A 17,114-nucleotide genomic window follows, 5' to 3' on the forward strand; every position below is an offset into this window, starting at 1 on the left:
ACCCTGGTATGGATGAGCTAAGAGAAATAGCTGGCACACTAAGAAGCTGCAGGTGAAAACCTCCTTAAATTTTGTACCCTATAGCGTCACTTGCCTTGCCCTAATCCTGACCCCTGGTAACAACAAAGGAAAGCCAGGTACCTGACCTAATGACCCATGATGGGGAGATAAAGTTGCATGAATAAATACTTTCTAATACAGTAGCCTACAAATTCATGTCCCTTCCTTTGGGAGATAACTTCCAATAAAGAATTCCATTACTGGTCGACTTCTCTTAGTAATTGGATGAATAGAGAATGTAGATGATGTTCTTCTATCCAGACATACAAATTTACCATCAACTAGAAGATGGCACCAACCATTAAGAGGTCATTTCTCTTTGGGATCCCTTCTGGGTCCTCAATCCTTTGACTATGAGTCTAACGAGACCCGTGGGACATCAATTATGTCCCACACAATTTCTTTTTTTTCTTTTTCCTTTTTGGAGGACACAACTTACTCAGTTCAGTTAGAATCGGGATTCTTCGTTCTTTTAGGTTCTTCTGATCTCCAGTTAAGTTACTTTCCAACACCGCTGTGGACAACAACAAAGAGGGAGTGATGAGAAATGCAAATTTTCTGGTAAAACTTAAGAAGGATTTAAAAGCACATCATGGAGTTCGGGCCTCTATCTCCGCAATATTACTCCCATGCACAAATCCCCAATCCTTTTCTATATTTAGAAGAAACAAAAAAAGGATTTGGACCTCCTCAGCAAATTCTTTTGAAAAACATGTGGTGCATGTGTGTGTGTTTAGTTTCTATAAGGCACTTCAAATGAATTACAAAAAGGCAAAGCTCTCCCAGGAGTTGCTTATTGACATCATAACTAAAATATGATTATTCTCCAAGGGGTAGTCATGCTGGGTAATGGCTCTTTAAGGCTCTGCCTCAAGCCATGTCAATTTGTTTATAAAACTTTTAGAAAGCTGTAAATAAATAGGTGGGGCTGTTCCACGGTATGTTTGGAGACATTCCAGCAAGCTTCTGTCTATTTGCTGTGCTCTCAGGGCTGAGGCAATACCCATGGCAGCTTGCTTCTCGGTGAGACAAAGTTCACTCATTCTGGTTAACCTCCCACTATGTGGGATGTGCGGGGAGTAATAACTCCCCAACGACTGGGCTGGAAAGGAATATAACATGGGGTTCTTGAGCTCTGTGTTCAGTTTGTAGGCAGATTTTCCTCTTGCTTCAGAAAACACAACACTTCCGGCAACTCTTTTTTCGTGTCAAATTGAAGAGACCCACTCTTTAGGATTGCCATTACTTGTCTGTCAATTTGTGGTACTGTAGTGGCATCTGTGTTGCTGGAAGCTATGTCACTGGTTTCTCAAATCCCAGTAGGGTCTCCCAGAGCTTCCAGACTAAGAACACACCAAGGAGAAGACATAGGAAGACCCTTGACAAGATGGATTGACCCAGGAGCTGCACCGATGGCCTCAAGCGTTAGAACAACGGTGACGATGGTGAAGGGTGGGACAGTGTGTCCAGCTGTTGGACATAAGGTCACTGAGTAGGAACTGATTCGCTGTGTGCACAACAACGAGAAAAACAACAGCATCCAGGATTGACCTGAAACTTAGCGTTTTAATGTCGGGAACCACGAAGAGTTTCCAAAGGGAGCACAATACGACGTGGGTACACCAGAAAATGCAAAGAAATGAAAGGAAAATGAGCGATGGGAAGTTTAATGTCCTGTAAGAACAAAAATAATGACTTAATCAGACGATAGGCTTTGAAAGGAATCCCTAAATGGTCCTCACATTCCTGGCCATCTACTTCTAAACTATTGAAAGCCTTTTGCTCTGGTTCACAGCAGGTCACTATGAATTGCAACCGATTTGATGAGGACACCCCGGGAGCCCTGGTGTCCAAGGGGGTTATTCATTGTGTTGCTCACAGACAGGTCAGCAGTTCAAAACCATCAGTTTCTCCTTGGGAGAAAAATTATATTGTCTTTTCCCATCACGGTGAACAGCCTAAGAAACCCAAAGGGGGCAGTTGTAAGGGGTCCTGTAGGGTCACTATCAACCAGAATCAACAGGATAGCAGTGGTCGATTACGAATAGTTACTGCCCCTCAATCAGGGACCTCATTGAGAAAAAACAATAAAGAAGCTTTACAACTGTTGGCAACTTTTCTTGTACTTTGTTGAGAATGCTGTAGAAGAGGTAAGGGCGGGATATGAAATTTAAAATTCGACTTGTTTGAGGTATCAACTAAGTCCACACGGATGAAACACACCAGTCTGTGTGATTCAAGGATTGTAAATAATATAATCCAAATCTATAGGAGAGAACAGCTTCAGAGCTTAAACTGTGGACACCTGGTTTGCAGGAAACTGTGGATGACAGTGGAACCCCGAGTCCATTTGCAGACTCCGCACATGGATGAAGCCTTCATATTGAGGGACGTGGATCGCCTTGTTGTTAGAGAGCATTGTGAAGTCAATTATGGCCGGTGCAGTTAGGTCAAAATGTAAGATCTTATTATTCGATCGCCCTTTGACCTATTTTTAAAGGCTGTTTCAGTTAAAAACAAAAAAGTGAAGAAATACATGTGGAGAAAGCCCCTGGGAACCCCCTCTGATCACAGATGGGGTGTGAATGGCCTTGTAGCATGCAGAAATAATTGGAAAGTGGATGCAGTTAAGTGAACCTTTACCAACCCATCATTTGACCTCACAAATGATTCATTTTAATTTGCTCTAGTTTTTAATATTTTCTACTTTTCTTTTCAATAGAGGTTTTTATCTGTTTTACTTTGCTATTGTTAGTAAGTTTTCTTTGTTTCTTTGCTTTGTAATGTTTTCAGTATTTGAAATCCAGGACAGGTAACTCTACAGAGACAGTAACTGGCTTAATGGTTCCTTGGGAGTATAGCAGGGGGGTTTGCGGGGAATGGGAGCTAATAACAGTGAGGGCAAGAAGGAAGAAAAAGTTCTCAAGCTAAGAGTGGTGGTGATTGTAAGACTCTTCTTGATATGATTGAGTTATTGAATTCTATGATATGTAAATTATATTCCAATAAAAGTGTTGAGAGAAAAGTTCGACTTGTAAGTTAAAACTCCTTTGAAGAGGCTAAGACCTTTAAAAATCTTTGTTTACTGAGGTTTGTAATTGCCGGGGGCGGGCGGGGGGGGGGCTGTAAGAAAAACAGAGGTGATCAATGTTAGTAAACAACGTGAGACACAGACCAGGGAATAAAGATGAGGAATTATCAATTGTGGTGGGGGAATGGCCAAGGACCAAAAAAAAAAAAAAATTTTAGGGAAAGCTACATGCTACAACATTTAAAACTTTAACAGTGTGCTAACTGCACACTGCTAACTGCAAGGTTTGGAGTTCAAATTCAGTAGCCACTCTATGTAAGGAAGACGAGGCTTTCTGGTCCTGTAAAGATTTATAACCTCAGAAACTCACAGTGACAGTTCTATCCTGTTCTACAAGGTCACCACAAGTCAGAATTAACTTGGCAATCTGCTCTTAAAATTCGTATAGCCTAAGAAACCCTGGGGGCAGTTCTAGGACATATAGTGTCACTCTGAATTAGAACCAAGACAGCATAAAACAAAACACAAAGAATAGGGTTTAAAATAGAGCATTTCCTTTATCTGATAGAGATTCACAAAAGATCCCACTGGCTTCTATGAAAAATGAGCACAGTAGGAATGGGAGAATGATATAATTATTACCTCAAGCCTATGAATTAAGTATAGTTATTTCACCTTTGTATGTGTGAGTTGCATAGCCTCTCACCACATTTATTCAGTCTGTATGCTGAGCAAACAATCCATGAAACGGTGCTATAGGAAGAAAAGGGCAGGATTGGAGGGTGATTCATTAACAACCAGCAATGTATAGATGACACTTGGCTTGCTGAAAGCCAAGAGCACCTGAAGCACTTACAAATAAAGATCAGAGAGTCCAGCTGTTGATGTGGATTATAATTTGATGTAAAGAAAACAAAAATCCTCACAAAGCAGCCCATAGACAACACTATGATGAAGGGAGAAAATAGTGACGTTGTCAAGAATCTCATTTTTGCCTACAATCAATCCTCATGGAAGCAGTAGTCAAAAAACGGAAACACTGCATTGCATTTGGCTAATCAGAAGCACAAAATCTACTTCAAGTGTTAAAATGCAAAGCAAGTTGCTTTGAGGACAAAGCTACCCTTGGCCCCAAGCCTTGGTCTTTTCATTTGCCTTATTTGCATGGGAGAGCTGGGCAACGCAGAAGAAGACCACAGAAAAATGGAGGTTCTTCAATTCTGGTCTGGTGAAGACTATCAACAGTACCACAGACTGCTAGGAGAACCAACTCCTGTCTCTCCGAGAAAATCCTGCTCGGAATTTCAGTTTCGCTGCTAATGAAAAGCTTGGAGCAGTATTTTTCAGAGACAAATGTTCTCACTGGCTGCAGATACATCTGTGTTGGCTGCAGCATCTGCTTAAATATCTGCTTCTAACACCGTCTGAAGGACAACGCTGCACGTCTGTCTTATCTCCATCTTTCTTTATGGAGCAATGGTTAATCTGAGCATATGTCAGATCATAGCCCTGCTACATTTTACTAATGTCAATATTTTCACTTCCTAATAGTACACAGCACTATACCTGAAATCTTCCAGGCTGGCAGGGTGCTATTACAAGAGATTGCTTAATTGTAGATTACTACTGTACATTTAAATTTCAGTAGCATATTAAGTTGTCAGACTTAATTACCGTTATATGTTTAGATTATGCCACAGATTATTTAGTTCAGTACCTATGTTTGCCAACCTGTTCTCCTTGCCACTTGACAAGGCAATAATTAGAGCATTATTGAAAAACCTAAAATTTTGTGTGAAGATGTCCAGGAACCCTGCTGTTCTTACTTATCGCTCGGCGATTCTTCATTCTGATGCCCACAACTTTGAATATCTCTTGAAGAAACACTGTGTAACTTAATAGGTAGCTCATTGTGACCAAGAGGATGTAGAAAATCCATCAATCCCACAGAAGACCCACAAGGTGTACTTGAGCAAGATCTCTCAATACTACTGGCATTTTAGACTGGATCTTTCTTTTCTTGTGAGCTTGTCCTGTCTACTGAATGATGATTGGCAAAATCCTTGCCCTCTGTACACTAGATACCAATAATTGTAGCAACAAGAAATATCTCCAGATATTATCAAATTATCTCTGGGGGTCAAAATGGAACCTTTGGTCTAAGGTGGGGGGAAGGGAGGAGAAAGAAACATTCTCATCAGTCTAATTTTGTAGCGCACTGTAGAAGACCTTGTTTCTCCCTCTTGACAAAAGTTCACAATTCCTTATTCAACCTTTCGATTCTTGTAAGTAGGTATTTCAAATGCCACATATTAAATAAGGTACAAGAGAAATAGTCATGTAAACTGGAGCGAACATAAGAGGATTCACAGGATGGGAAATTTCTAGGTACAAACTGCAGGCAAAAAGCTAACGGACATCATTGCCATTGAGTTGATGCCAACTCACAGTGACCCTGCAGGACATGGTAGCACTGTCCCTGTGGGTTTCCAAGACCGTCACTCTTTGTGGGAGTAGGAAGTCCCATCTTTCTCTCTCAGGGTGGCTGTGGGGTCAAATTGCTGACCTTGCTGACTTTGCAGTTAGGAGCTCAATTTTAACCACTATGACACTCTCTACCTGAAGTGATTTCTGGAGTTTCTGAGTGAGGTGTTATGCTCAGGTTTCCTACCATACACAAAACAAACTCAAAGTAGAATCAGGATTACTTTATGAAGAATAAAACCATGAAATTCTTAGAATGTACAGGGTCCATCCTGTCAGGTTTCATTTTCAAAAGTGGATGCTCTAATATAATAACAATAATAAAAGCATAAACAGAAAAAGACAAATTAAATAAATGGGACATCAAAATTAAAGTGTCTGTTTATCAAAAGACTTTAACAAAAATAAAAGTGAAATACTAGCAATTAAAAGACTCTAATAACATAACTGTATATATAAAATAACTGTGTATTATATATATAATTTATATGTCTTCAAAATGACAAATAACCAAATCATAAAATGGGCAGAGGACTTGATGAGACGTTTCACCAAAGAAGACATAAAAATGCATAACAAAAATGCTCAGTGTCATTAGCTGTTGGAGGAAGTGTTCAGTGTATGTCTATGAGGTCATGTTGATTGATTATTTATTTCTTGTGTCTTGTTGAGATTCTTTCTAGTTCTATACATTATTAAAAGTTTACTTTGTTTTTCAATTTTAAAAATATTTTTATTGGGGGTTCTTACAGCTCTTATAACATTCCATACATCAATTGAATTAAATATATTTGTACATATGTCACGATCATGATTTCCAAAATAGTTTCTACTTGAGCCCTTGGTATCAGCTTGTGTTTCTGGATTGGTCTCTATCTGATTTTTGCATGTTTTTATCTCAGGTTGTACATTGATGTTCCTCTGTTTGAACAATGCCTCTAGTACTGCTTGTTAATTGGTCTGATTGTCACAAACCCTTTCCTTTCTGTTTATTTTGAAATGTTTTAATTTTGCTGTTGTAGTTCACAGATAATTTTTGGATATATAATTATTCATTTCTTTTAGAGTTTTAGAGGAGGGTCTTCCAAACATTCATGAAAAAATGTCATTATCTTTTGATTCCATTTTTCCATAAACTCTCAGCATGTCATCTCATCTCCTTCCAGCCTGCATGGTTTCTACCTGTAAATGAGAGTACAGTCTCACTGGTTCTCTTTTGTGCATATCACACTGCTTTCCTTGGACTGCTTCTATACTTTTTTTGTTTGGCTTTGAAATGTTTGCTTGTGATATGCTTTGGTGATCATTTTTTGGGCCCATCTTATTTAAGTTTTGTTGACATTCTTGAATATATAGCTTAACTTTCATGATATCAAATAATTTTCTTCCCCAAAAATATGTGCTGACTTCTTTCCTCCTCTTCCTCATGCTCATTCTCTTCCTCCTTGTCTTTTTCTTCTTCTTTTCTTTCCTATCTCTCTGGCTATAGAATTCTTAACACACATGTTATTTTTCTTGATGCTGAGCTATACAATTCTTAGAATCTTCCCCTTCTTTCCCCATTTATTCCTCATTTGAGTGCTTTATCTTCAATTCCACCAATTCTATCTTCCATTAATTCAAATCTACTTCCTTACTCTTTCAATAAAACTCATTCACAAAGATTTACCAGATTAATCATGATTACCAGATTAATACATGTCACAGGAAAGCAAGGGCTCATTGATATGGCAAATATATGGTAATCTTAGGTCACCATCCATTGGGCATCCTCAAAGCAAGAGATCTGAACCAACATACAATGATCACTAATTCCCTAATCTTATCATATTAATAGGTCATTTCATCCTTAAGTCCAAGGGTGTATGTCAGTTCCTTAAATCTGCAACAGGTGAGTTTTCAAACAAGCCCAGTTCATTTGCTGGGTTTTCTGCATTGAATCTTTTAGCATGGTCTATGAAAGATGTAGGAGCACTAGTGTGATACAGGAGGTGTGGGTGTGACTGATTAGTATGGGCTTTATTGCTGTATCCCATGGGCAGGGACAAAAGAAAAAATACAATCAAGAGAGAAATAACAGTAACAGTTATATAAATTTTAAAAAATAAGAGGCAAAAAACCCTAGATCCTCAAAAAAGAAACGGGTAAGTAAAAATACAAGGGAATGAGAACTTCAAAGAAAGAGAAAACACAAAAGAACAAAAAATTAAAGAAAAGAAAACTGAATAAAAAGAATATGGGAATATTAGAGGAATAAGATAAAGAAGAATAGAATAAAAAGAGATGAAAGTAAAAGAAATAAAGACAGAAGCAACAAGGGAGGGGAAAAGGAAAAAAAAGAGAAAATAGGGAGCAACATGCCTGGGTCACACTCCTGCTGCTCAAAGAGGCAGTATCCAACAGGGCACCAGCATGCTTTACTGGCTGAGGCGGACATGAAGTACAAGATGTTGTCCCATTTTATACTGGCCGAGTGGTACTGGGGGCAGGGGGACTGGTCTCATTCTGTATATTCTGTTGGCCTATGTATGTGAGGAGGGCATGCTTCCAGATGTGGAGGTGGCATGCCCTCAACTCCTAGTCATGAAGAATGTTTTTCAAAGAAATATATCATTAGATTCTTCTTCCTACTCTCACTCTGGAAGTTCTGCTGAACCCTGTCCACTGTGGAAGACCCTGTTGTATGATGAAATATAGATACTGTAACTCCCAGCATCATAGCAACACAGAAACAATCCCAGTGTGATAAACTGGCAGGTGAGAAGTGGTGATGTTCTTAGGACTCTCTCATATAAAACTTCAACCAATTAGCAGTAAAAAGCAAGTTATCTGATCATAAAATGGAAAAAGGACTGGCGTAAACTTTCGCTGAAGAGGACATTTAAATGGCCACCAAATATATGTAAAGCAGCTCAGCATTTCTAAACATTAAAAAGACACAAAACAGTACAATGAGATAGATACCACATCACTCTCACTCAGACAACCAGGATGAAAAACAGCGAAGAACTAAACACATAAAATGGTGGCAATGATATAGGAAAATTGGAACCCTAAGTCAATGTAAAATGGTATAGCCAATGTGAAAAACAGTGTGGCAGTTCCTTAAAAATCTAAAATTAGAACTATGTAAAACCCAGCAATCCCACTCATTTTTATGAGGTCTCTCAAATGTAAGAACTTTATCTACACTTTTTTTTAATTTGCATGAACTTTTGAAGCCCCATCATATTCAAAAAGACTTGAAAGCAGAGACTAAAACATAAGACTCATTTTAGAATTGTTCACAATAACCAAAAGATCAGAAAAGTTTAATTCCCACCAATTGGTGAATAAATAAACAAAATGTAGGACATGCATACACTGGTGTAGGAGAAATGGAGAGAAAAATAAGTCAATCATCAGATAACCAGCTTGTGTAACTCTATAACTCTGAGTATTTGTGTGTGTGTATCTATCTATCTATCTATCTATCTATCTATCTATCTATCTATCTATCTGAAGAACCAAAGACAGCTAGAGGATAGAGATGGTAGAAAAGGTGTAGGATGGGGTTAACAGTGATACAAACATTATATTGATTAAGGGTAAGTTTGCACAATTGTAAATGCTGTCAATAAGTTGTATATCTATAAAATGTTTAATTTTATAAAAGTGTGGATTAGATATATTTATGACAACAAAAACAAACAAGCCAAGAGTAGCTGTGGAGCCGGCTGAAGTACAGTAAAAAACCTCCTGGGGTTAAGTTCCTTGGTTTGGAGATTTGGGGTCATGGTTTCATAGGACATCTCAGGTGGCCTAACAACCTACCCAGTGCCTCTGCTCTCCCTCCTAGTTTGATGTAGAATGCCCAGGGTCTTGCACCCTGGCAAACATGACCTAACCATTGGTCTGGTGCCCTGGAACAACAGAGGCATGGGAAGAGAAAGGAATGGGAGGAGAATGTGGAATTTGTGGTAATTGGTGTTCATGAACAGCTGTCACCTTTGCCATAAGATCAGAAAAGCTGACTGGATGGGGTCCAGATATTATTCCTGGACATTTTGATTCAAGATCCCATAGAATAACCCCGATCAAAAGGACTGAGATACAGAACAGAATTCCTAATTCTCATGGACTCCAGATTTCCTACAGCCAAGAAGAGTGAATAAATTCCAGAAACTGTTGCCCAGAGAGAATCATTAAAACCTTAATCCGAAAGTATTCCTTGAGGGGCATTGTGTCAAGATGGGGACCAAGGAGCACGCACAGGAAGGACTCCGCAGAGACCAGCACAGAGGGGATGCAGAGGGAGGTAGCCGATGTTTTCAGACAGTAGGATTCTCAGCATAAAGGTAAGTAGACACACATTCATGATAGAAAAAGAACATCTACAGCCACACACAGACTCCCTTTGGTCCTCAGCCATCAGCACAAGCCGGACAGCCTAGGTGGTTGACCAACAGTCACGGTGGTTGACCAGCTGGGGCAGCTAAAAGCACAAATAGGCTTGGGTCTACCCCCAAGCTACGGGGAATTCGGTTCTGACCCTCTTGCAGCCTTACCTCTCCATATAAGGGATAAGGCAGTCTACTGAGCCAACAGAGGAAAACTACAGGGCAGCATGGAGCGGGTATAAGTAGTGACTCAGCTAACCCTCCACACAAGTTGTGGGAACCCCAGCCCCACTCAGTAGAACTAATCCCCTGTCCCAGGGGAGAGCTCTGCACAAGCCCACTTTATGTCACAGGAAAGCATGCCCAGTCTCAGACAACACTCACCTGACCCATTAGCAAGGTATTAACATAATAATAAATGTAAAACTGTGGAACCCTAAGAGACAGCTAAACTCACAGACAGAGCACTTTAGTCAAGCCCCAGGGTTTAAACCCCTAGCCTCCAAATAGCCTACAAACAGGACACATCCTTGGGGGTGGGATGGGGGAGGGGTTCCGGGACAGGTGTCCACTGGACCTAGGGGTGAAAGTGCACCAATGGTTTTGCATAGCACAGGCAGGGAGTTTGTGCATGAGACAAGGACCATAAGACCCAGAACCCAGAGGGCACTCCTGGCTGAGGTTCTGGATTAAAGGAGAAATTTGAAAACTGTCCCAGGAAACAAGGTCCTGGTTAGCACCTTAAGCCACTTAGATAAGCAGCCTGCCCTCTGAATAGGCTATTGCTTCATCCTTCCCTCCGAGACCACCTAGGTAGGTGGTAGTTAGAGACCCTACTCCCCACCCCTACTTGACCACCTCCATCATCCAAAACAGTGAAACCTATCCCTTCCAAGCTCATCTAAAGCCTAAGATTTGGATGGGACCCCTGGCTTAGTGAGTATCCAGTGAAAGAGGACACAGTATCACCATATATTTAGTAAGTTAATGCTCGCTTTACATCAATAACAGATATTAATCTGATAGGCAAAAATCTGCCCTTGTAAGGGATATTACAGGAAAAATTCTCCTAGCACCAACAACCATGCTCAATGCAAACAGAGCTCAATAATTTCATTTAAGAATTCAAATTGTACAAAGCAACTGCTTATGGAATGCAGTATACCTGTACTATACTCATGTAAACACCTTCTATCATCACAACTATCTTAAATTCTGTTTCACTGGGTAAATTATTGATGCTATCAATGTAGTCCCTTTATATCCTAAGGGCATGACTGACAATGTTTTCCTTTTATGTTTGTCATGTTTTTTGGTATTTTTGTTTGTTTTTATTTTGTTGTTGCTGTTCTTGTTGGTGTTTGCTCTTGTTTTTGTCAGTATGACTGCTAAAGTAAAGCAGAATCATTCATTACCTGTGGACAAACAAATGGATTCTGGGCTTCCACTTAATTTTAGCCACCATCCAAGAACAGTTAGTTCTTATAACATGGCTCTGCTAAAAATGTGCCTTCATGAATGGATCACTGAAGATAAGGGTGCTACAGCAGAGTCTGGTGAAGAAAGCAGACGGTGTCTGGCTATCAATTGTAATAGTGTCTGGGGTCTTAAATACTTGCATCCAAACAAGCAGCCACCTAACTGAGAGTAAAGTAAGTCCACATCAAAGAAGCACACCAGCCTATGTGATCCAAAGATGATAACAAAGTCCAAATATGATGAAGGAAAACGTATCAGAGCTTTATTGTGAACACTCAATTCATAGAAGGCCACGGAGGACCCTGGGAGCCACAAATCCATCTGTGGAGTTTCTAATCAGATTAATCTTCTCGCAGGTTCCTTAGAGCCACAGGTGAGAGACCCGAAAGCTCTACCAGACAGATTATATTAAATTCTATTTTAGTGCATTGTATTATGTATAATACCATACTTGGTCAGTTGATCTCCTTCTTGACCCAATCTGAATTTGTTCTACTTTTAAATATTTCTCGCTTGTTCTACCACCGAAATGTCTTCTCTGACTTGTAAAATATTGCTGATAGTCTTTTCTTTCTAATTTTTCATTTTAATTGTTATCTTTGTTGTTATTTGTTCTTCTTTCTGTTTCATTTTGTTTTTGTTGTTTCTGTTGCACTTCCCAGTTTGCGAAGCATCGAAGGAGTGGACACACAGAGATGATAACTAATGCAATGCTTTGTTGGGGGCTGGGGTAGGGAGGGCGAGGGGAGTTGGAAAGCAAATAATGAACGGGAAAGGCGGGGGGTGGAGCACTAGAACTGATTGTGATTATATATATATATATATATATATATATATATATATATATATATATATATATATCCTTAAAAGTGACTTAACTATGGAAGTGTATGACATGTGAATTTTAAATAAAGAACACTACTAAAAAAAAAAAAGGAATCCAAAGTTGACCAGTGGTTGCCCTGGGTGAAAGGAAGCATCTGGGCCCTGGGAGGATTGAGTTTATGTTAGCAGAGGTGCAAAAGGGTATTAAAGACGTTCCACAATACACAGTGTGTGCTTAATAGCGCGTGATTCTACATGCAGAATTTGTTGCACTGGCGAATGTTCTGTGGAGCATATTTTTGCCTGAATAAAAAAAAATTACTCTAAAACAATGAGTGCAAAGAAGAGCAAAATGTTGATTGTGGTAATGATTGTTTAACTCCTCTTGATATGATTGAACTATTAAATTGTCTGATATGTGGATGAAGTACCAATCACATTGAAAAACAAAAGAAAAAAACCCAAAACACCCCTTGAAATCTTCTTAAAACCAAACAATAGTTTAACTTAAGTAACTCAAAACAAGACAAAACAGACCCTGCCTTGAGCATTAGTCTTTTGAAAAACTATCTATAAGAGATCCAATTGAGCATGACAACTCGAAAGACAATCTAGATAGGTAGCACCTTTGAGTTGGGTTCAACTCATGGAGGCCCCACGTTTAAAAGAACAGCACACAGACCAGCCCTGAACCACCCCCACAATGACTGTCACATTCAAGCCTGTCTTTGCAGTCACCATGTCAGTCCATCTTGTCAAAGATCTGCATGGTATGCTGCCTCTTCTCCACTGTATGATGCATGACATCCTCTTCTAGGAAGTGGTCTCCCTGACAACATGGCCAAAGTACATGAGATACAGGCTTTCTATCTTCGATTCCAAGGAGCCTTCTGGCTGTACATTTCCAAGGCAGCTTTGCTTGTTCTTACTTCGATCCTTTTCTACCAATCATGTTTTTATGGCCAAATTCTAACCCATAACTAGACATTTTTATGTTTTTGTTTTTGAATGAATTAGTAAACAAATAAGAGCATGAATATCACTAGATATATAGGAAACTGGAATTAAGGTAATATGTTTATATTGTTCAACCTGTATAAAAGGTGATATTAAAATAATAATGAGATTTTAAAAATAATAGAATAGTTTATCCAAGCATTAACTATGTAACTGTATGGCTTGTGTTGCCAACTAGTATATTCCTGGTTCATTTTCAGTGAGCATGTTTATCTGTACATTGATAGTATTGACATGCTCATTGATCATTTCTTCGCTATCCAATTACTAAGAGCTGTAAGTATGCGCACACATATCTGTGTGCAAGTACACACAACGATTGTGGGAATCTAAAAAAAATTCTTGGGGAAATATAGGCATTTCTGTGGAAACAGGTATGGTCCTAATTGCTAAGCTAAGGATTTATGAGGCTGAACACAATAGCACATCTATAGATTTTCAGATTTGCTTAGCAAAGGAACAGCTCATGCCTCCTGAGTATGGCTTTTTATCACACCTTGCTATTCACAAAGTGCTTTGTTATTAGTTCTGTTTTTCAAACACTCTTGCAACAGCAGGTGCTGATTTGAGGTTTCCTTGTCTAGTTAAGGTGTGTCGAGTAGCTGGCTCAGTTCACCCAGCAAAGGTGAGACAAGCTCATTGGTGTAGTCCTGTCTCAAGAACTTTATATTTTCCTCACCTAGTAAGAGTGCCTCAATTCAGAGAGGGACAATTTTCAGTTTCCCAATCTGACTCGTGAATATTTTTTATCCACAGCTGTGATCACAGAAAACCTCACATGAAACTCCTTTGTTCTGTCCAAGCATCATCTAAAGTGCAATCGCTGTGGTCAGTAATCTCTGGCCAAAGACCAAAGCAGAAGATCAATTTACCCTCAAGAGAAATGGCCAGATGTAGGGGATTTCATTCATTGTTTGCTTTTATTTTGTGAATGAACATCTATTTAGATAAAGATATATTCAGTAAATGTACCTCCCTATTAAGTTGAGTGGGAGCTTGGTGGTGCAGTGCTTCCTGCATCGGGTGATGACCTCAAATTCACTTTGAGTCCGCCAGCAGCTTTGTGGGAGAAAGACAAGGAGTTCTGCTCCTCTAACGACTTACAGCAACGGAGCCCATGGGCAGTTCAACCTTGGCCGACAGGGGTGCTGTGAGTCAGAATAGACTCCAAGGCATTGAGTTTAAATTTTGGTCATTAAGCTGAGTACATAGCATTCAATTTTAAACACAGATTAATACATACGCCTTTTCTTCTTTGATGTAAATCCCAAAGTACAAATTTGTAGCGGAAGTTTATTCCAGGTATATTTGGAGCTATAGTGACATACGTGAAAATTCCTTCAGAGTCTGGCTCATTGGCACATTTATTTCAATTCAGTTGTTCTTAGGTGCCTTCCAGTTGGTACTGAATCATGGCAACATTACAACAGAATGCAACATCGTCCATTTCAGCCCCATCCTCGCAGCTGTTGTGTTCGGGCCCATTGTTGCAGCTCACACGGCCATTCCTTACTGAGGGCCATCATCTCTCACCGACCTCTAACCATGCTGGCCTTCTCCAGGGACTGCTCACATGGCCACAGTGCTTGAGCCTAGGTTGCACCACCCTCCTTTCTCAGGAGCATCTAACTTCTGAGACAGATTTGTTCATAGTTCCAGCGGGTCAATTCTTCTGTAACTTCCTTATTTACTGTCCAGCTTGTCCATGCTCATAAGCCAATTAAGAATGCCATAGCTTCATGCAGACAAAACTCAGTCCTCAAAGTGCCAGCTTTGCTCTTTAATAATTTTAAAAGGTCATGTGCAGAAAATGTGCCCCGTTCAATAGGCAATTTTAGGAACTTTCTAGAGGAGCCTCAGAGGCATGGTGGGTTATGAGTTGGGCTGCTAACTGCAAGGTCATCCGTTTGAAACCACTCATAACTCCATCGGACAAATATGAGGTGTTCTACTCCCATAAAAGAGTTAGTCTTGGAAACTCACAGGGGCAGCTCTACCCTGTCTTGGAAGGTCACTGTGAGTTGGAATCTACTTGATGGCGCTTAGTTTAATTTTTTGTTTTCTAGTGGTGCAGCAGCTTAAGCATTTGACTTCTTACCAAAAGTTCGGTGGTTGGGAAAAATCTCATGAGAGTCTAATTCCAAAAAATGACAGCGTAGAACCTCTAGTGTCCTATAGTGTGGTAATGAGTCAGGATCACGGGTGTTGGTAGAGATACTAGGTCCGTGGGTGGTGCTGACAGTTTGGACTTGACTACTAACCTAAAATTGGTGATTTGAACCCACTAGTGGTGTTACAGAAGAAAGACATGACACTCGGCTGCCAGGTGAATTGTCGGCAAGAACATCCCATGGGACAGTTCTAGTCTGGCACACATGGTCGCCATGAGTCGGAATAGACTTGACCCATCAGGCTTGGTTTGGTTTGGGTTAAGTGGCGCACTAGTTGTGCTAGGCACTAAGAGAAGCATAAATGTCCAGAAGGCATGACTTCTGTCCTGATTGCTTTCTGCTTCTTTCTCGTAAGCCCTTTCCAATCTAAAGCTAAAACATATTGGGATCTTACAGAACATTAGGAGGGGCCTCGATTATAATTTCCTCAAAACATGTATATTTCAGCGCTTTGAAAACTGGAAGAGAATTATACTTTATCCTCTCAACCATAAAGTCAGGAATAGAAACTTGGACATGTTTATGATTCAATAAGTATTGATTAATAATAGTTGTAGTAGTATAATTACAATGATAATACCACTGGCTACGTTCGTGTGATTAATAGCAACAATAACAATAATTCTCCCTGTACTATGATTTTCCTTAAATGCTAAAGCAATAGCATGTGCATTCCATTTAGAAGATGGATAGAGTTTTTCACTTGACTTAGAATTCCAGATTAGACTGGAAGGCTCTTCCTAGTACAGAACACTTAAGAGTTGGAAGGGATCTTAAGGATATCTGCCTCAGCCTTTCTTTCTTCCCATAATGTAAATGCTTGCAAAAGAAGTCATTCTCCTGCCTCATTCCATTTCCCCAAGCTCTGTCTTGTTCTTACGGATCATGGAGGGCGCTGGGGCACAGCAGCTTATCCGTAGGGCTCCGATGTTCAGGGTAGCCATGATGGTTTCCGTGTCCACTGGCATCTGGCTGAGTGAATGCTTGTAGGGTGGGGACAAGACAGCACACATGGAGCATTCCTGCACGTTGGCTGCGTGGAGGTCACCTGAATAGAGTGCAGAGCCCTAATAAGAGAAAGTTGAGAAAGAGGAGAGATAGCACTTAGCAGAGGCAAAGATGTTACATCCTGGCTTTTTTGGGTGCTCTGCTTGTGAGTGATAGGGTCTCCGCCTCAGATCGCACCAGTCCCCGCTGATTTGTTGTAAAACTTAGTTTCCCGATGCCTGAGACATTTGGTGTTATCAATTATTAATATCTTAGTTTGAGTAGGTTTTACAGGACCTTTCCTAGGACAAGTCTGTCTGAATCAAAGGAGGCTCGTAGGCCCAGTGGGATTACCGAGTGGGAGAAGAGAGATGGATGACAATGACGGTGGTGAGGAAGCAATTCAAGGAAAGAGGAGGGCATGTATCTAAACGACTTTGAGTAATCCTCATACTTTTGTTTCTGGCTCACACTGATTTCATTTTCTGGATTAATTAGCATAATGGCAGTCGCTTCCTTCCTTTGGGGAAGAAATTGTGATGGACACGGTCCCAATGTGAGGAAACTTGGATTCTGAAATTGTTCATGCCTAATACTAACTGGATCTGGAGACTGCGGATCACTTTCTTTAGCACACTGTGCTCTGGACTGAAGCAAGGGAGTGGAGGTAGGGACGTGTAT

At 40.1% G+C, this 17,114-nt stretch overlaps 1 protein-coding gene across 1 annotated transcript in view; it reads right to left on the bottom strand.

Annotated features, from left to right (window-relative positions):
- KCNU1 (potassium calcium-activated channel subfamily U member 1) overlaps nucleotides 1–17,114 on the bottom strand; it is a 225,699-nt gene that overhangs the window by 25,223 nt on the left and 183,362 nt on the right. The window contains exons 22-23 of the mRNA XM_075557227.1: nucleotides 16,327–16,513; nucleotides 500–574 (exon numbers count right to left, since the gene is read on the bottom strand). Of these exons, the coding sequence (XP_075413342.1) occupies nucleotides 500–574; nucleotides 16,327–16,513 (262 nt within the window). The remainder of the gene's footprint in view (nucleotides 1–499; nucleotides 575–16,326; nucleotides 16,514–17,114) is intronic.

This window comes from Tenrec ecaudatus, chromosome 8 (genome assembly GCF_050624435.1).
Source record: "Tenrec ecaudatus isolate mTenEca1 chromosome 8, mTenEca1.hap1, whole genome shotgun sequence".
In the NCBI taxonomy this organism is placed as follows: Eukaryota; Metazoa; Chordata; class Mammalia; order Afrosoricida; family Tenrecidae; genus Tenrec; species Tenrec ecaudatus.